The sequence below is a fragment of the Gastrolobium bilobum genome, unplaced genomic scaffold (assembly GCF_033153095.1).
Source record: "Gastrolobium bilobum isolate Gb01-03AN ecotype WA unplaced genomic scaffold, APGP_CSIRO_Gbil_v1 utg4140, whole genome shotgun sequence".
Taxonomy (NCBI): Eukaryota; Viridiplantae; Streptophyta; class Magnoliopsida; order Fabales; family Fabaceae; genus Gastrolobium; species Gastrolobium bilobum.
Window position 1 is genome coordinate 29,671 of NW_026898751.1, and position 21,409 is coordinate 51,079.

Below are 21,409 nucleotides of genomic sequence, written 5' to 3' on the forward strand. Positions count from 1 at the left end.
CAACGTCTCATCATAACGCAACCTAGATTTTATTGACCTGTGCACTCAGCACACGAATACCACCCGATGAGTCTCAACTCCAAGCAGTATCCACATAGGACTTCTAAGAGCTATACCTCTTAGGATACCATCCCCCAAAGGGAAGCTCATGCCGCAGACTATTGGCCAAAGAACTATCAAGCATAATTGCCTTTCGTGTACCTTGTACACAAAGACTATTCATTAAGTCTCAACTCAAACAAGTGTCTAAAGGGAACTCTCAAGAGACAACCTCTTCATACACATCCCTTCCAGGATAATTCCATATAATAACATTTTTCTATATCCAATAAACTTAATTAATCAAATCAGATTCAACTGACTATACCTGCAAGTATATCAATCTCATCAAGCAAAGCCCTAGGCCTTTAGCCATTAAAGGATTGCTCATACCATCATATCATTCCCCCAGGCTGCCGCGCCGTCACAAGAATACCTATGCAACCAGGTCATTCCCCAGGCTAGCATACCCTCAAGGGAATATCCACATGTTGCACTTTCAAAATGAGTCCCTTATAACTCGCCCATTTTCAGAAGCAATGAAACAAACATTATTCAAAAATACTACAACTACTACTACATGGTATCTATCATAATTTCCACATATAGCACTATCATAATCAATGTATACACATATATAATAGCACATTCACAAATTTCTTTCAAAGAACCTTACACAAGGTCTATCCACCCAATACAACAATTGATTTTAAGTGTGCAACCTAAATCATTACAACATTTAATCTTGATACCTTTGCTATCAACAATATTTTCAGTATTCCATTATCCTTCGAGTGTATCCCAATGTTCACCATAATTATACAATCGTCGTACTAAGAACGAGTCGGCCAAACTCATACTAAGCATCTAGCAATGCATAATCAAGTCAAACATTAGGAATCATCGAACAAACTTTGTCAAACAACCACACTAGGTTTATTTTCCCTAGAACTGCTCTGAGACCATAAAATGTAACACCCCATTCTAGAACCAGTTTGTTAGCATTACGTATGAAATTATACGTAGTTACAATCACAACAATTGAATTAAAATACGGATAAACTTTTTCCTTTTTATTTATAAACGTTTTTGTTTAAAATCAATTCTGTACTTAAAACAATTCTCATAAATGTGATAATAACTTAAACTATATATGGAACATCTATTGTAAGTTTTATTTAGACCGTACGTTGCTACCATAGTGGGCCAAGTAATCCCCTTAGACCACCAAGGCTTAAAACTCATTTTTATTGTCATTCAACACTAAATACATCCACTTTTTAGTTACCTAAGATATTTTATACTACTTATATGGTCCTCATCTTCTAGTATTTTATAGATATCTTCATTAGCTACGTGTGGGTTCAAACCGCGCTCAATTCGAAGCACCGTAGCTCAAGTTATGAATTTTCTAAGAAACGAGCGCTGAATCCACTAGGCCCGGCGCGATTAGCTCCATACCGGCGCAATTAGCGCCAGGAAACAGAAGCTTCCCAAACTTATGGCGCGAACGGCGCCAACATGGCGCGAATGGCGCCGGGAATGCGTTTTCCCACTGTATCTTGGCGCTAATAGCGCCAAAGTTCTGGAGATTACACCTAGCCTTAGTATTTTACCCTATAATTTTCACTGAATGTATTTTTTACCTCAAAAGTGATCCTAATTAATTTAATTAGGCTTTTTACTTATTTCAACTCACTAATACATGCTAATTTACTTAATTACATGTAATTTACTATTTCATTAGGTTTGGGATATTATAGATTGCAACTTTTGGAATTGACTTTAAACATAAACGTTTATTAACACAAAAGTAAAAAGTTTATACGTATTTTAATTCAATTGTTGTGTGTGTAAGTGCGCCTAATGTCATACGTAATGTTAACAAACCGATTATAGAACGAGGTGTTACAGTAAGTAGTATAAACTGAGAAGGGAGATAATTAATAAAATAATCTATTTATTGTTCACGAGCAAGAGAAATATTTTGCAAATTTTTAATCATGTTTAGATGGATTTGAAAGGAAAAAATTACATGATATACAAATAATATATTAATATTGTAGGAGATAAAAATTATTTTCTAAATTGAAAATCCCACGGGTATTTGAACTTTATCCCTCTCTTTTTTTTTTTGAGATATCTTTATCCCTCTTTGAATACAGTAACGGGTATTATGCTCGTGTATGTTAGGTATTCATAGTCAATGAGTCAACCATACGTGTGAGATAATCATGAGCCAAACCTTTCTTGTTAACGTTGACAAACAAATTTTCAAATTCATTACCTCGAGGTTTTCGTCTAGCCAATAAAGCAGGCGACACAACACAATGTTTGCATTTTATGAATTACCAACTGCACAACGCAAGATCCAAAGTATTCATTTCTTTAAGACTTGAAATTGTCTAGCTTCCAAATTTTAACCAACCTTTTTTGTTATGATGAAGTGTATTATGAAACAAAATTATAGCTTTACTTGAAGGATATTGTGTTCCCCATAATATATTATTATGCTGTCAATCAAGCGTTTGAATGATTTTTCATTGTAGAGAAGTTGCCAAGGCTGTGTTTCATAATTCGTAGTAGTATTATTACTATGAGGAAAAGGTCAACTACTGATAGATGGTGCAGGTAAACAGATGACGTTATGAGTCCAAATCAGAGAGTTCATTTTTTTCTTTTTTTAATATTATTAATAGATGCATCAATTACTTGAATAGTCAAATTCAAGTAAAACTCATCGGTGGCAAAACTCTCACTATCTATGTTAAACAATTATCTCAAGAGACAGCTTAAACTAATAAGTGACGAGTATTTCATGATTTTATATTATATTTTTCTTGTGTTGTTTTAATTTTATTAGAATGTGAGAGGTGATAAGAATCGAACTTGTGATCTCCTTGTTCAATTTTGACTCTATATCATGTTAAACAATCATAGCACCTAGCAAGCTTACAAGTGATGAGACTTTAATAATCTTATATTATATTTCTCAAATAAGCGAGAATAAACCCGTTGGTCCATATGCTTGGTGGCGAGAGTTCTATTCCTTTAAGTTTCATTATAAAACAAGAGGTAAGATATTCTTATTATAAATTCTTGGGAAAAGTTCACCCATACTCACGTGGTTTACTCCAGAATCATTTATGTTTACGTGGCTTTTTTTTATCACATATTTCCATGTGGTTTGCAAAAGAATATGTTTTTTTATCACATATGCTCCTATAGTTTTTTGTTTTTTTTACAAAGCACAGAGGTATATGTGATAAAAAAAATCACATGAACATAGATGATTCTGAAGCAAAACACAGGGGCATTGGTGAACTTTTTCCTAAATTCTTTTCACTACCACTCTAATCATCATTGGATTCAAAATTTGTTTTTCTTTTCTCTTCCTTCGTTCAATTTTTCCTTTAATCCAACGAGGATTAAAATTATAGTGAAAAAAATTGATAACCCAAGGTTCTTTACAGTAAGAATATCCTGACTCGTAAAACAATAATGCATCGGATAACCCATTGCATGGTTAAATTTGGCCATACACACAACAATTGAGTAATCCTTGCTTGACTCTAGTGTCTTCTCATGCTGCAGAGTCACCCTTTTACCTATATATTCATGCATGCCAATCTTTTCTTTCGCATATACTTAGGACGAGAGGACTGAACTGCACAGGCAGAGAAAGAGTTTGTTTCAATTCTCTTAGCTATTGAGTTCAATCCATTTATTCCACCTATATTGAACTACAAGAGTTTGTTTTACTTAATAGGTGCAATAATACTATTCCTTTGTTTAGATGAAAGTTTGGAATAACAGTTGCTGGGATAAACCAGAATATAAATTAAGGATAAACTGATTTAATTTGGTGAGTTTGAGCATTTGTTTCATCTGTATTTTCCACCCCTTTCTTGGTTGACAATGGATAGTGGTGACCTGAATAAAGCTACTAGCAGCTTACGAGCTAGCAGTTCTTCAATTTGGAGAAACAATGCAATGGATGTTTTCTCTAGGTCATCAAATGAAGTAGATGATGAAGAATCTCTGAAATGGGCAGCACTTGAAAAACTTCCTACTTACAATCGTTTAAAGAAAGGCTTGTTAACCACATCCAGTGGTGAGGTGAAAGAAATTGATGTCACTGATATTGGAATACAGGAAAGAAAGAAAGTGTTGGAGAGGTTGGTAAGAGTTGCTGAAGAGGACAATGAGAAATTTCTGTTGAAGCTGAGGGAAAGAATTGATAGGTAATAAAACCACTGCTAATAATGCTTTTTTGTTCCCTTTTCCTTTTATTTCCCATTACCTTGTCTTGGTTCTTGTTATCCATAGATTTCATGGCAAAATGTTTCGGCTTTTATTGTTTTGTTTTTTTTCATGTATTTCCTTGACTATGCACCAATGAGTTTTCTCCTCCTTATCTATCTTTTAATATTTCTAGAGTTGGTATTCGTATTCCAACAATCGAAGCCAGGTTTGAGCATCTCAATGTTGAGGCAGAAGCTTATGTTGGCAGCAGAGCTTTACAGACATTTTTTAACTTCTTTGTTAATATAGCAGAGGTAACAACGTGTGATTTCTAAACATTTTTTTTATCAAGATTATTGTTGCTTTTTGATTGTTTTCGTTCTGTAATTATTCTGACAAATTTTTATCTTCCAGAGTTATTTGAATTATCTGCACATTCTTTCAAGCAAAAAGAAACATGTGACCATTCTTAAAGATGTTAGTGGAATAGTAAAACCTCGGAGGTGAGAGTGGATTCATAAAGCTTAAGCCTTATTCATTTTCCAATATATCAGTCTCGTACTTCACCATTGCATTTTTCAGGATGACATTGCTTTTGGGTCCTCCAAGTTCAGGAAAAACCACACTCCTTTTGGCTCTGGCCGGAAAACTTGATCCAGATCTTAAAGTGAAAAGAAATCCATTCATCCTTTGCTTTCTATTTCAATCAGCTAATTCAATTATTTTATATCCAACTTGAATGCTGATATATGCTACAGGTTTCTGGGAGAGTGACTTATAATGGCCATGGAATGAATGAATTTGTACCCCAGAGAACTGCTGCCTATATCAGCCAGCATGATGTTCATATTGGAGAAATGACTGTAAGGGAAACCTTGGCTTTCTCTGCAAGGTGCCAAGGGGTTGGATCACGTTATGGTTAGTCAACTTTTACCTAAAAAATACCTTCCATTTCACCTCTTGCTTTTATCAAAATTATAACTTTCATACATGTAATCTAAGCTTGACTCAGTATTGTTTTTGGCCATGTACAGACTTGCTATCTGAACTGTCAAGAAGAGAGATAGCAGCAAATATTAAGCCTGATCCATATATTGATATCTACATGAAGGTGAACAAGGAGCTTTTAAAGTGTGTTTTTATGTCCAAAGTTTCCATTGGAAAATCTGCTTAGGAAAACATGTTATGCTATTCATTTTTATTATATATACAACCTTCACTATCCTCTCCTTTCGCTTAAATTCACTGAAATGGTTAATTGTGATGAACAAATTATCTTTTCGTCTCATTGACCAGGCAACAGCATCTGAAGGTCAGGAAGCAAACCAAATGATCACAGAATATGTACTTAAGGTGATATCTCCAAAGTGTTTTGCATACTTTCTTGATAGCTCCCAAGCATTTATTTACTATGTAATTTACAGATCTTAGGACTGGAAATATGTGCTGATATTGTGGTTGGGGATGAAACGTTGTGTGGTATATCTGGTGGGCAAAGGAAGCGTGTTACCACAGGTAGTGATCCAATTCCTTGTCCTTAAAAGTGATTTCTATTCAGTTTCTCCATTATATATTCATATTTTGTATGCATTGTTTACAGGGGAGATGTTGGTTGGTCCAGCAAATGCACTGTTCATGGATGAAATATCTACTGGCTTGGACAGCTCCACAACTGTTCAAATTATGAAATGTCTTAGACAAATTGTTCATATTCTTAATGGAACAGCAGTTATCTCTCTATTGCAACCAGAACCCGAGACATATGAACTTTTTGATGACATTATCCTCCTTTCTGATGGCCAAATAGTCTACCAAGGACCTCGTGAGCTTGTTCTTGAATTTTTTGAATCTTTGGGTTTCAGATGTCCTCAGAGGAAAGGCGTTGCTGACTTCCTTCAAGAAGTACATCAATCTTTACCTTTTCTTACCTCATATTCATTATTGAATTGAAAATAAAGATATGTATCCATGAATCTATGAAGCACCGATACGCGTTTTCGATACGTTATTCGATGATACAGGATGTAGATTACCAAGTAATACGTTTCCGATATGCATATCCAATACGTTGAAAAAAAAGATTAAAGAGTATCGGTGCTTCATAGCCGTGAATCATATGCATCTATATTCTTTATCTACTCTTGCAGGTAACTTCAAGGAAGGATCAGGAACAGTACTGGGTACACAAAGATGAACCATACAGTTTTGTTACAGTTAATGAATTTGCTGAGGCATTTCAATGCTTCCATGTGGGTAGGAAAATTGGAGATGAGCTAGCAGTTCCATTTGACAAGACAAAGAACCACCCAGCTGCATTAACAACTGACAAGTATGGGGTGAACAAAAAGGAGCTTTTGAAAGCTAACTTCTCAAGAGAGTTTTTGCTTATGAAGAGGAATGCATTTGTTTACATCTTCAAGCTATCTCAAGTTGGTTTTAGCTATCCTTGAAATGGAACTATGTTCGATTGCTTCGTTTTCTTATTTTTGTTTTTTGCGTGCATGATTTTCACTTGTGATTTTTCTTCTTTTGCGATTAGCTCGCAGTGATGGCGTTGGTAGCAATGACAGTATTCCTGCGAACTGAGATGCACCGGGATTCTGTGGATAATGGGGGAGTTTACATTGGTGCACTTTTTTTCACTATAGTAATGATCTTGTTTAATGGAATGCCAGATATTTCTATGACTATAGGGAAGCTTCCTATTTTTTACAAGCAAAGGGACCTCCTATTCTATCCTGCATGGGTATATGCTATTCCTAGCTGGATCCTTAAGATCCCTATTACATTGGCTGAAGTTGTTGTCTGGGGATCTCTCACCTACTATGTGATTGGATTTGACCCAAATGTTGGCAGGTAAATAAGTTATGTTTATCTACTTTGAACCTGGGGAAGACTCATTATGTTGCATTAGATGTGACATGCTGCTCTTGATGCAGGTTTTTCAAGCAATGTCTTCTGTTATTTCTACTTGGCCAGATGGCTTCTGCATTGTTTGGTTCAATTGCAGCAATGGGTAGGAATATGATTATTGCCAACACATTTGGGTCATTTGCAATAGTCACACTTCTGACCTTGGGTGGCTTCATCTTGTCAAGAGGTACAACTGAATGTAACAAAAGTTTTTACTCTTGAAAATTTTGAACCTTATGTATTGTTTTTTCTTTTGATTTCCTATTGAAACAGAGGATATTAAGAAATGGTGGATATGGGGTTACTGGATTTCACCTATAATGTATGAGCAGAATGCTATAATGGTCAATGAGTTCCTTGGGAAGAGTTGGAACCACGTAATTTCTTGAATCATCAAATTTCAAATGTTTTCTCTCTAGTTTGAAGCCTAATAGAGCATCTAATTACTTCTTTTTCTTTGCTAACCAAACACCAATTATAGGTTCTTCCAAGTTCAACTGAACCACTGGGAGTTGAGGTTCTGAAGTCTCGTGGGTTTTTCAGGCATGCATATTGGTATTGGATAGGGGTAGGGGCACTGTTTGGATTTGTTATTCTATTGAACATAACTTTCACTTTAGCTCTCACTTATCTCAACCGTGAGTATCTTCCCCCATACAGCTTTTATATTGTTGCAGCAATGATACTATTACTTACATATGCTATTGATTGAGCAGCACTTGAGAAGCCACGAGCTGTCATATCCAAAGAATCTCAAGGCAAGAAGCATAAAGAGCAAACTCTTGAAGGCATTGGATTACCAATCAGACTCGGAGGAAATGCCGCAAGTAGCAAGATAAAGATAGGTGATTTGTTTTTTATGTATGAACTGCATATACATAAAGCATGTAAATTTGTGTTTTTTCAATTGTAATTCGAATCAAGCCTTCAGATTCTGAAAAACCTTTCAATTGTCTTGCAGGAAACTTAGATAACGGTGGGACAGAAAGTATGTCTTCCATGTCTGCATCATTGAGGCCAGAGGCTGTTGTTGAGTCCAGCCACAGGAGGAAAAGAGGAATGGTTCTTCCATTTGAACCACATTCTCTCACCTTTGATGGAATCACATACTCAGTAAACATGCCACAGGTGATTGATTTTCATACGAAAATAGTTAGATTGAACTTGAAGAGCACGTAATCTTATTATCATTAGTCTGCTGCTGCCAGTAAAATAGAAACTCCACACCCTTTTGATTTATACTTGCAGGAAATGAAGAATCGAGGTGTAATTGAGGAGAGATTGGTCCTTCTGAAGGGTCTTAGTGGTGCATTCAGGCCAGGTGTTCTCACAGCTTTGATGGGTGTAAGTGGAGCTGGTAAAACAACTTTGATGGATGTGTTGGCTGGAAGGAAGACTGGAGGATATATTGAGGGAAGCATCACAATTTCAGGGTCCCCCAAAAAGCAAAAAACATTTGCTCGAATCTCTGGCTATTGTGAGCAGAATGATATCCACTCTCCTCATGTTACAGTCTATGAATCCTTGCTCTACTCAGCATGGCTTCGTTTATCACCTGAAGTCAATGCTGAAGCCAGAAAGGTTAGTACTAAAGCTTATATACCCTTCTCTGTCGCCCCAAAAGCACATTGAGAGTTGTCTATACTAACTGATCATAAGTGTAAGAGTTAATTATCCTTACAATTGGATATGATAAATGGTTACAGATGTTCGTTGAGGAAGTCATGGAGCTTGTAGAGTTGAACTTACTGAGGCAAGCCCTGGTTGGTTTGCCTGGTGTGAGTGGTCTCTCTACTGAACAGCGCAAGAGGCTAACTATAGCAGTTGAGCTAGTGGCTAATCCCTCCATAATATTCATGGATGAGCCAACCTCTGGGTTAGATGCCAGAGCTGCTGCAATTGTTATGAGAACAGTTAGGAACACAGTGGACACAGGAAGAACAGTTGTTTGTACAATCCATCAACCAAGCATTGACATATTTGAAGCTTTCGATGAGGTGAGGGATGATATTGATCAAAACATACTGTATTTTCCATTCAACTTGATCTTGATATACAAAATATTGGTTTCAGCTTTTCCTACTGAAGCGAGGAGGACAAGAAATATATGTTGGGCCATTAGGTCGTCATTCTAACCACCTCATCAAGTATTTTGAGGTAGGGTGTGTCTAAAAAAATCTACAAGCATGTCAAATGACAATTATAGTTCTTGATACTTGTTACTGATACGACATTTGACCTTGCTTTCAACCAGGGGATTGAAGGGGTTAGTAAAATCAAAGATGGTTGCAACCCGGCAACTTGGATGTTGGAAATTACAACTTCGGCACGAGAAAAGGATTTGAATGTTGACTTCGCTGATATATACAAAAATTCAGAACTATATAGGTAAATCAGTTTATAGGGTTACTCGACATTCTTATTTTGCCACAAAAAAAAAATCTTACAAGGATATTACTTGAAACTAGTTATGAAAATTTATATATATATGCCATATGTTAGGAGGAACAAAGCACTTGTAGCAGAATTGAGCAAGCCTTGTTCTGGTTCCAAGGAACTTCATTTTCCTACTCAATATGCACAACCATTTTTCATCCAATGCATGGCCTGCTTATGGAAACAACATTGGTCATACTGGCGCAATCCTCCATATACTGCAGTGAGGTTATTGTTCACTATATTCGTAGCTTTGATGTTTGGAACTATGTTCTGGGACCTTGGATCCAAAACGTGAGTTACTATTGGTTAATTCATAATTTTAAAAAAAAAAATGCATAAATTGTATTAAACCCCCCATCCTCCTGAGAATTTGATCACCTTTTGTATAACTTGCAGAAGAAGGAAACAAGATCTGTTTAATGCTATAGGTTCCATGTACAATGCCATTCTCTTCCTTGGGATCCAAAATGCCTCTTCAGTGCAGCCTGTGGTGGCCATTGAAAGAACTGTCTTTTATAGAGAAAGAGCAGCTGGAATGTACTCAGCCATCCCCTATGCAGTTGCACAGGTAATTAGAATAACTTTTAGAAACTTTATTTATTTCCAAATTTTATATTTTAAGCCTATTGATGTAACTTATGACTCATTTTACTCAGGTTGTAATAGAGCTACCATATATTCTTGTTCAAGCTGTGACATATGGCCTTGTAGTTTATGCAATGATCGGATTTGAATGGACTGCATCCAAATTCTTCTGGTATCTGTTCTTTATGTACTTCACATTTCTATACTTCACCTTTTATGGCATGATGACTGTGGCTGTAACACCTAACCAACATGTTGCTTCAATTGTGGCTACTTCATTTTATGGAATTTGGAATCTGTTTTCTGGATTTATTGTCCCACAACCTGTAAGTCATTTAACCTACAAATGTCAATGCGTGTGAGGAAATTCTATAGGTGTGTGTATACTGATGCTTAGTATTATTTGCTATTTTTTTATTACACATTTGATGACAGAATATTCCTGTGTGGTGGAGATGGTACTATTGGGCATGTCCTGTGGCTTGGACCTTATATGGATTGGTTGCATCACAATTTGGAGATGTAACAAGTACAATTAAGTCAAACGAGACAGTGAAAGAGTTTCTCAGAAGATACTTTGGTTATAGAGATGATTTTGTAGGAGTTGCTGCAGGTGTAGTTGTTGGGTTCACAGTGCTATTTGCTATTATCTTTGCTATTTCTGTGAAGGTCTTTAGTTTCCAAAGGCGATAGAATAGATACTTTCAAGTGAATGTATATAGATCACTAGTGTAAACTGTAAAGGAAAAATAAAAAAATGCATAGGAATATAGGATGAGTTATTAAAGTTGGTTTGAATAACGATTTGGACTTTTGGAGCTGCTGATGGCATTTTACCCTACTTGTACAACCAGGTTGAATAATTTATAGGATGACACTCATTAATTATCAACAGAGGACATTGACCCCAAGTTCTTCCCCCCTCCCTTTATTTTTCTTTCATATTTAGGGTAAGCTTAATAAAATGGGTAACCTTCCCTTTACCTGGCCACAAAATCTTATTTATGTCTATATAAATAAGGAGTAACCTTGCAACAAGCCGCATGTTGCAAAATACAAAGTCACTCTAGCTAGCTGATCAGGCTTTGAAAAAGGTTCAAAAGAGTTGGCAAAGACACTTCTTAGCTGTTAAGGTTGAAAGTCACTTTGATGCCTGCATTACACACCATTTCTTCTGTTCCATAATTTTGTACTGTTTTTTTTAGTCTCCTCAACTGATTCATTCTTCGGATTAATCTGGTTTGAACACCGACGGATCTTAAGCAGACCATTTTTTTCGTTCCATGGCTCAAACTCAAGACAAACTCCTTATCACTTGTACCAATATTTAGATCCACTACGTATTGTTTAGGTACAAATAATATGGTCTCTCGTACTAGTATGTTTGAAAATTAAATCTTAATTCATAGTGATGAATCCTTGCGATTTAGGCGAAAAAAAATGATAATAATATATTCTTTATATTCTTTCAAAACGTGATGGGCAATTATAGAATTTTAGAGATAATATACTATAATTGATTAATAAAATAAATAAATAAGCATCTAGAAGGAAAAGACAATTTAACTATTTAATTATGTGTCAAAGACTGTCAACATGATGTAGCCACCGAAACAGATTCATGAATTTAGATGGGAAAAGGATGAAAGAGAAGCAGTCCAACGTCAAAAAAATTTTCATTTTATAGGCGTCATTTATAGACTATATAGTATTAAGGTGGGAAACGACCACGTGAAGCTTAACTTTGTGTGCCCTGGCAAAACCCATAAAACTTTATGGCTGCTTTCCTGTATGGGGAGGGATGCGATGACTAAAGAATCATAAGTGCCAACCTCGTGGATGCTATGTTAACAAACAAACAAACAAAAAAATGTCAATGTGATTGATTCCCAGAAGTTTTACTAAAACAAAACATCTCATGACATCAAGACATATTTAAGGTATACTATAGCAAATTGTTGTAAATTTTACTCCAAAAATTGAAACTGTAGTTTGTCAATAAATCATACTCGACTTAATTATAAAAGAGGGGTTTGAATTTGTGTTTAATTTGGACCATTAAAAATAAAATGGAAACATGATTTACTTGCACAACTATAGTAATCTTACTTTTCGTAATTGAGTTACTATTTATCTAGAAGTTGAATACTATTGGTTCAAAGTTCCTTTCAACGCATAGATGAACTGATCAATTATGTTGACTGATTAATCAATCTAGAAGTCAAAATGTCAAGGTTTTGATTGTAATAGTTGCCAATATTTCGGAAGTGAAGACTCAAAAACAATACACGAGGGAAATTACAACTTTCAAGCATTTATTTTCTTTAAAATAAAAATAAAAATACTGACGTCCCTGCTGATGTTATTAGTTGATTTTAACCATTACTTATTCTTTTCATCAAAATTATATTAAAGTATTCTTGTGACGTTCTTCACATCCACTGTATTCGATTTTCAAACAATGTCATATATTGTCTTGAATATTTAAATTAAATATAAAAATTACAAATTACAAATATCTTGCCCATCATGTCGGACGAGAGCATTTTCAGTATGATTGAGGTGCAAACCATTGAATGCGAAAAGAAATTTTATACTATACATTTCTGAATTTTTATTTTTATTTTTGTCTCTCTTTAGAAAAATATCAATACTATAAATTTTTCCTTGCGGACACCTTACTGCCGTACTGGTCAAGCTCACAAGTCCTAACTAATTCTGACCTTTTGAATTGTCTTTTTTTTTTTTTTTTTTTTATCCATTCTTTTTTGTTGAATCTTTATTAGGTATTTACAAGACGAGTAGGCGTAGTACTTGTTAGGTCAGGTGGGGGAAACAACTAGCGTTTGGATCATCCAAAATTAATTATGCCCTTCGTTATATTATTTGGCTTGAATACTCGAAGTTTGAATAGAAGTGAACAAGCCTTTTTTATGCATTGAATTTATTAAATCATTGGATGTTTATAAAAAAAAATTAATCTGAAATTATTTTTAAATATAATTATGTTTATAACTTATTCGTGTTCTATTAACCCACATTTAAATTTTTTCATATTTCTTCCCAAAAAAAATCCATATCTTTGTAAACAAATTAACATGATTAGCTATAACACTACGTTCTAGAATCGGTTTATTATTATTATGTATGATAATATTTTTCTAAATATTAATACATAATAATATTTAAAACATGGATAAATATTTTTCTTTTAAAAATATATTATTTTTTGATTAAAACACTTTTCGTATTTATAAACAATTCAAGTTGTAATTATAACTTGTACAAATTGCAGAAATAACTAATCTCGCTTAAACATCGCCTAAACAAAATGATAAGAGCTCCGTTTATTTTTCGAATATCTAGGAATAATTCTCACATGATATCTCAACCTGATAAACAGTTTGATAAATATTGACATCATCTCAGTCTATCCAACAGGCGTACAAACCCTTCCATCATAATTGCATCAAAATACATAAATGGAAACTTAACTATTACAAAACATATGATCAAAGTCCTTTACATGCATCAACAACATGAAAGGTATCCAATAACTATGATCATAAATTAAGTCCCTCCTCCATGCATCAATAATACATACTCTCAAAATAAGACTACATAAACATATGATGTTACAGTATCCAAAATAACATGCTGAAAACATAAATAATCCAAATGCATAAACAACAACAACGACATGCCAAAGAGCACAGTCTACATAGGCCTCCTGCCTATAGATGCTCTCGCACCATCAGTGTCTGTACCTAAAAGGGGGTCCCCACAAAACGGGGTGAGATAACCATCTCAGTAAACCAGGGGTCCTTGGAGGATTCCTCCACCCCAGAGTTTACTTTAAGTGTACAAGCAATAACAGTAAATAATACAATATATTCATATCCATGCAGTGTGTAAAACATCTCCATAAGTTATCCATCTGGCACTCTCGCCATCCTAAGGATTCTCATATGCGAATAGTCTTATTGGCCAAGGAATCTATCATGTATGATATAATGACCCTAACCGGTAATTAAGGAGTTTATGAAATTATTATGAAATAACAATAATTAAGGAAGAATTAAATAGAGTAGTAGTCTGATGAAAAGATTAAAGCCACATAGTGAAAATGAGTTAGAAATGACAATTAAGGGGTAAAAATGCAGGTAAATAAAGTTACCCAAAAAGTGGAGATAAAATTATAAATATTACCATAAAAATATTCTGGATTAATGTGTAAAGTTGGATTGAGAGTTAAGTGAGCGGGGTAGATAAGTTTATATCCACTAGGATATTTGTAATCACTTAAATGTGTGAGAAACACTCTCCCTCTCTTCATTTTCTCTTTTTCTCATGCGGAAACTCTTCTCCCAGCCGAAGGAAGCTCTCCTATTTCCCTCTCCATTTTTCTTCATTCATATCACTTAAAGACAAGAAAACACTAACCCCTCCTCCATTCTCCCTTCACCCTTCACCCCATCCTTGGAACCACAAGAGTTTAAGTGATTTGAGTGAGAAAATCTACCCCTTGGAGCTATTAAATCTGGTTGGAGCTTGAAGGAGAAGTTTCCTTGGTTGAAAGTTTGGATTTCCTTCCTTCTTGGTTGTTGAAGCTCCTAGGTAAGAAGGCATAACCCTTTCTATTTGATTTCTTTGGAAATGTCATGATTTAGGGTTTATAAATTAGGATTTAATGGTATGGATAGTTAGAGAGTGATTTGGATATAGCTTCCTTTGTTTAATATGCTTAGGATTTCTTCTTGATGAAAGACAACAAAAGAAATCACTGTTTAGCTCAATCTAGAAAATCATGGTTTTTTTGGCTATATGTCAATTTTGAAAGTTTCATGGCTTGAGTAGTTGGAGGGTGATTTGGTGGTGACTCCCTTTGTTAAACATGCTTGGGATTGATTCATGTAAAAGAAAAAATTATGAAATTGCCATTTAGAACACTTTAATAAATTGGACTCAAAATCAAGTGATATTAAAGTGTGAAAACCTTGGTTTTATGTAGGATTCACGTTAAGTTTATAAATGTGAATATTGATGGATATGTGTTCATTGGTTATAGTGTGAAACCAAGTGGACTACTGGAGCAAGAGCATAGATTAGATCAAGATATAGACATTGAACAAAGCTCTTGATTGTTTTGGATTAAGGTAAGAATCAACAATGGTTTGAGATGAGACTTATATAATGAATATGTGATTAATTGTGATAATTTTTACCTTGAAATAGGTGTTGTGAATTGAGTTGATACTCAAGTATTTGTGGAGGACCTTGTTTAAGCTTGAAGCAAGCTTAGGTGAAAGCTACAGGTAAGCTTTCGGTCCTTGGGGTTAATCCCTCGTTTGTTCCATCAGACTCTGAGGGAGGATGGTTCTTTGATATTGTATGTTAAAAATGATTTGTTATATGTTGTATATATATGCATGTATGTTTGTGTGCCACACAGGACAGTGTTTCCTTATGTGAGGCATAAGACGGTGTTTTCTTATGCATAGTATGAGACAGTGTTTCCTCATACGGTATGTGGCAAGACGGTATTTTTTTGCGTAATGCATACTTGTTATATTCTCTAGCCAGTGGGATTTATTATTACACACATTCATTGATATACATATTCTGATTCATATATGCTTTTATACTATGATATTATGTCTGAAGTGAATCTATGGGTGGAGGAGCCCTCCAAGGACCCCTAGTTTGCTGAGATTATCATCTCACCCTACGTTATGGGGATTACCATTTCAGGTACAATAGCTGATAGTGCTAAGGCATCACGTGGCAAGAGGCTAGATGAGAGATACTATATGACCTGATAGTCATGCTTTGATTGACATTTCATTTTATACACGACCTGTTGTTATTCTTTTGAGATGTACATGCCATGTATTCTTTTGATGAGCATAGAGAATGTCTATGCCATGTTGATAGTTGTATATGTGTTATCAGTGATGTACATTCAGGTCTATGTTACTTATTTAATTGCATCTTTTTTGTGAATTTGATGTAATTATCTAAGTAATATCATGGACATTATTGGAGACCTGTATGTATAGGATAGCCTATGGCATGGATGGCTGAGTAATATGATTTATGCCTGGATTATATTAAACTGTCAATCAGGTTAAAATTTTCATGATGGGAATTATCCCCAGTGATCCGAAATATATACAAAATGCTGTCCATTTTATTTTAACCAAAGAAGTAATGAAAATTGTAATACATAAGGACAGCTTGATCCTAACATTGTTTCTTTGGTTGGAGTGCAGCAGGAGTTGGCTACTACTAAGCAAGCTAATGAGACTTTAATGAAGACCAATCAAGATGTAATTGTTGTCAATCAACTTTTGATGAACCAAATGATGGCTGAGTTAAGAGCCATGAAGGATGGTAGAGCGGGGAACCAACCCCCACCACATACACCTATTCCATCTCCACATTCTCTCTATGACGAGCATGGGGATGGAGAGGGTGAAGCTAGTCATCATGGTGGTGCTACTACTCATACAGGGTGTAACGCCCCGTTGTACACCCAGAAACGTTAACATTACTTATGATATTAAATGTAGTTACAATCACAATGGTCCAATTAAAACTATGGATAAACTTTTTCTTTTAAACATTGGTCATTTACTTTTTTAAACAAAATCTTATTTTATATAACCATAACCGTAATTGTAACCATGAAACATTATCTAACTAAGACCACTACACTTAACCATTAACTCTAACCTTTTTATTATGATAAACTTGAAGTCTAGGGCTTTCCGGAAAGATATTACAATAACAATTTGGTTAAGTATAGCCCGAGTTATTAAACTAGCAAGGTAGCTGACGAAATCAAACTTTCAGAATTGTAACATCAACTTCAATCCTAACCTGGTCTTGATATACTTATCTAATGGCTCTAATATTTTACAAGGTTATAGATCTATGTGTTATCTTCATATAGGTTTAAACCTCACTCAATTTAGAGCTATGTAGCTCGAGTTATGCCAATTTTACTAAACGCTGAAATCTGGCAGCGCACTTGAGCGTGCTCTTCGAACACATTTTTCACCCAGTAACGCGATTAAGCGTACTGGGCGCTTGAGCATCCAGAGGAAAAGAATTTGGCCTTCTCCAGGTCTTCAGTACGCTTGAGCGCCCAGAGGCGGAGAATTTCACTTTATTTCACACACATAGCGCGCTTGAGTGCCCTCCACCAGGGGAAGACTTGGTCTCCCCTATTTTTGGTGATTTTCTTAGGGAAATTTCATTCCCCCTTTATTTTTCATAAGTCATAATACCTAATTGATAAGGAAAGGTCAACCATGGTCACACACCGTGTGACACCTACATCCCACAATCACTTCACCAATTCATCATGCAAATCAAAATGATAAACATAACTTCATATTCATCAATATATTAAAGTCTCAATTACATCAATGTTCTTCCAAATTTCATATACATGCCAAGGGACTTAGCTACCAAAATAAATATGATCAAAGCAATTAGTCATACACAATATACCAATTACTACTACAATGATCATGCACTAAGTCCTCCAAAATACATTATATAGCCTCAAAATAAACACATATACACATGATGGTGCCATTGGCCTACACATATAACAATTCTAAATGGCATGTAACCCAAAATGTCCAGCTATCAGGTACAATCTACTCATGTTTTTTGCCTTGTTCAACCTCACTATACCAGTACCTGAAATGATGCCCCACAACACGAGGTGAGATATATGAATATATCACAGTAAACCAGAGGTCCTTGGAGATCACTCCACCCATAAGGTTCACTTTCGGTGAACACATAATAATAACAACTTAACACATTCTTATCCATAAACGCATGGACTTCCAAGAGAGATCCTCAAATGGCTATTTCTCTTAGGTGCTCATCACAAGGAGATCCGCATAAAGTTGTTTCCAAGCTAAGTCCACAATCTCACACTAATGACTTCCAAGAGATATTCTCAAGGGTTGTTTCTCTTAGGCTCTTACCACATGGAGATCCACATATGGCTATTTTCAAGGGAAGTTTCTACCAATCATCCTCATCATAATACTAGGCATTTCCAAGAAAGATCCGCAAAAATACTATCTCTCTTAGGCTCTCACCACAAGGAGATCCGCATATGGTTGTTTCCAAGGGCAAGATAAACCACCTGAAGATCCTCATAGGGCTGTTTCTAGGGGAATTCCTTACTGGCATGATGTCTTCAAGATGTATCCTCAAGGGCTGTTCCTCTCAGGTAATAACCACAAAAAGTTCCCCTTAGGGTTGGCTCCAAGGAAGACTATACATCCATCATACTAGTTACATTCATTGGACTGATCCAAGGAGTATTCAATCCTTTCTCATTTATCAGTCACTACCTCATCTCTCAACTATCTACATAACCTCAATCTTAATCCTCAATCATACCTCATTCATTATTTTTACATCTATCAACCATTCCTCAATTACTCTTAAATAATCAAACATCAATCAGTGACCATTAAGCAATCATAACATTTTTCAATGCATGAGCATACATCTACATCATCTTTATATATCACATCTTATAAACCATTGCTCCTCAACGGAGTGTGGTGGAACATTCAAGGGATCAACCCCAAGGTCCGAAGGTTTACCTTACACTTGACCATTCCTTAAAGCATTCCTTTCCTCAGTTGAACACAACCACAAAGATTGGTCCCTCCACTTGCCTCAATCTTAGCCATACAAGGGACACCATTAAACATATAACCAACCAAAGCTAACAATGCAAGAAAATTCTCAATTTCAAGCATAGATTTCTCCAAATATCAAAACATATAACCCTAAATTCTCAATTTCAAGCATAGATTTCTCCAAATATCAAAGTATACTAAAATGACAATCTAAACTAATTTCTACCATTTATTTATCATTCCTAACAATATTTCCAACGAAATTTAGCCTCAATCTTACTCAAACTCATAAAACGGACAAAAAACACTATTCATTATCTTCAACCTCTGGAAAACTACATGAAAACTAAGTTGGAGGAGTGGAAACTTACCACAATAGGTCACACAACCAAGGAATAAATGTCTCCTAAGCTCTCATGGATGAAAATGCCCCCAAACTCATTCAATCTTCAAGGAACTCAAAATCTTTGGCAGGAGAGATCTCGTTTCACAAGGCTTCCCACTCAAAACCAAACTAGAATTTGCAACGAGGGAGTCTACGTTTTTGGCTTTGGAACGGATGGATTTGGTTGAGAAATGCGGAAGCTAGGGTTTAAGCTCCAAAATGGGTTCTCTCTTCCTCTCCCTCTGTCGCATGATGAAGAAGAAAGAAAATGGGGAGGGTTTCTTGTGTTTTTACACTTACATATGTTAAGTGGGTTTTAATCGGGTAAAAATTTATCTATCTATTTATCTTCATTCACTACCAAACTTTACCCAATAAACTAGAATATTTTTTCAGTCCTATATCTAGCTTTACTTTTATTTTTTGGGTAAATTTGTCTACGTATATTTTTACCCCATAAATATCAATGACCGCACTTTTTACCTCAAAAATTCCCTTGACTCATTAATTTTAATCTCTTACTTAATTCTTCCCACTTATACATGCTTAATTACAAGTAATTAATTAAATTCTTAAGTTAAGGGTATTATACAGGGCAACGATAAGTTCATACTATTGCAATAGATAATGTTGAGGCCAGAAAGAGAATGTTAAATGCTTTCAGGAAGCACCAGCCGCCTACTTTCGATGGTGGTTATAACCTTGTTGTCGCTGGTACTTGGCTACAAGATTTAGAGAGGATTTTCAAGGTGATGGAATGTCGGGATCATCAAAAGCTATTATATGCCACTCATTCAAGCCAAACTTTCAAAATGAAAACCTAAAACACCTATTATCATAAAAACCTTTGAAATGCTTGTATCTTAACATGAACAAACCTAGTATCATGCAAGGAAAGGATTGCAAGCCTCCAAATAGATCAAATCACTCTCCAAGTCCTTCAATCACAAGTGGGTCGCCACTTTCCCCACTATTTTTCTCTCAATGCAAGGTTTTTTAATGGAAAATGAATTATAGGTTATGTTCTCCTCACAATTCTAAGCAATTTTGGTTCAAGAACCAAGTAATTTCGTTGAGAGATGAATGAGTTAAGTTTTGAGCTCCAAGAGCAACGGTCTTCGGGTTTGCTCTTTGCCTTACGCGAAAGAGATGAAGAAATAGTGATATTTTCGTAAAAGTTATTTCACTTACTTTAGTTAAGTTACTTTTCACTGGATAAAAACTTATCTATCTCGTTATCTTAACTCTATTTTAAACTGGTCTTATGTGTTCAGAATATTTTTGCAGTAACATTCCCCAATTTATTTTTAAGTTTTGGATAATTTTACTTACACGTATTTTTACTTCAAAACTCTCACTAACTACACTTTTTAATCCAAAAATGACTTTAATATATTTAATTAGACATTTTACTTAATTACACTCAATTCTGCATGATTGATTATTTAATTAAATACAATTTCATAATTACACCGGTTAAAATTATTATATTAACCAAGGGTCCTGTTGTATGAAATTTGAGTTTTCAAGGGGTTTAGTTTTATTTCCAAGCTTTTGGTCAGCGTCGTTTTATGTTGAATTAATTTAGGGTTTTATATATATCATGTTGTAGGAAACTTGTAACATCATGTCACTCTCATAAAAAATAATGGCCCCACCTTGTTTTCTTTTTTTTTTCTTTCTTTTTTTTTGAGTGGGACCCACATCAAATGTATTAGAGTAACATGACACTACAAGTTTCCTACAACATGACATATATAAAACTAATTAATTTAAGGGGGAAATGTGTATTAATTTAAATCACATAAGTTATATTATTTTATAAATGTAAAAAAATATCGGTCCCATTGAAAAAATTAAAAATAAATAAAGATGTGAGTTTCATTTCCTTATATTCACAAAATAACACGATTTGAATAATTTAAAATTTAAATAAGATACATTTGGATGTTTGGTAGAAGAGAAAATTTTTTTTATCTGAGAATCTCAATTTTTAAGAATATAATTTTTACACTCAATTTACGATAATATTCAAAAATTAAAAATTTAAAAAAATTTAATTTCCCGACAATCCTCAACAATAATGTGTACTAAACGTCACCTTAAATTAATATATAAAACA

General features: G+C 34.8%; 1 protein-coding gene across 6 annotated transcripts; it reads left to right on the forward strand.

Annotated features, from left to right (window-relative positions):
- The first annotated feature begins 3,957 nt into the window (after window positions 1-3,957).
- Window positions 3,958-10,914, forward strand: LOC133283856 (pleiotropic drug resistance protein 1-like). Of its 6 annotated transcripts, none has more exons than XM_061480770.1 (24): window positions 3,958-4,283; window positions 4,478-4,598; window positions 4,699-4,787; window positions 4,867-4,951; window positions 5,043-5,202; window positions 5,319-5,395; window positions 5,581-5,637; window positions 5,709-5,799; window positions 5,885-6,186; window positions 6,432-6,713; window positions 6,824-7,140; window positions 7,224-7,384; window positions 7,471-7,574; window positions 7,679-7,835; window positions 7,914-8,042; window positions 8,159-8,325; window positions 8,446-8,778; window positions 8,904-9,194; window positions 9,271-9,354; window positions 9,452-9,585; window positions 9,700-9,927; window positions 10,033-10,204; window positions 10,293-10,547; window positions 10,657-10,914. In XM_061480770.1, exons 1-24 carry the CDS (start codon window positions 3,958-3,960, stop codon window positions 10,912-10,914), a joined length of 4,380 nt encoding a protein of 1,459 aa, XP_061336754.1. The 6 variants fall into 6 exon arrangements, with proteins under 6 accessions (XP_061336754.1, XP_061336755.1, XP_061336756.1 ...); XM_061480771.1 differs by having other exon boundaries at window positions 8,168-8,325; XM_061480772.1 differs by having other exon boundaries at window positions 7,914-8,024; window positions 8,168-8,325.
- The last annotated feature ends 10,495 nt before the right edge of the window (window positions 10,915-21,409 follow it).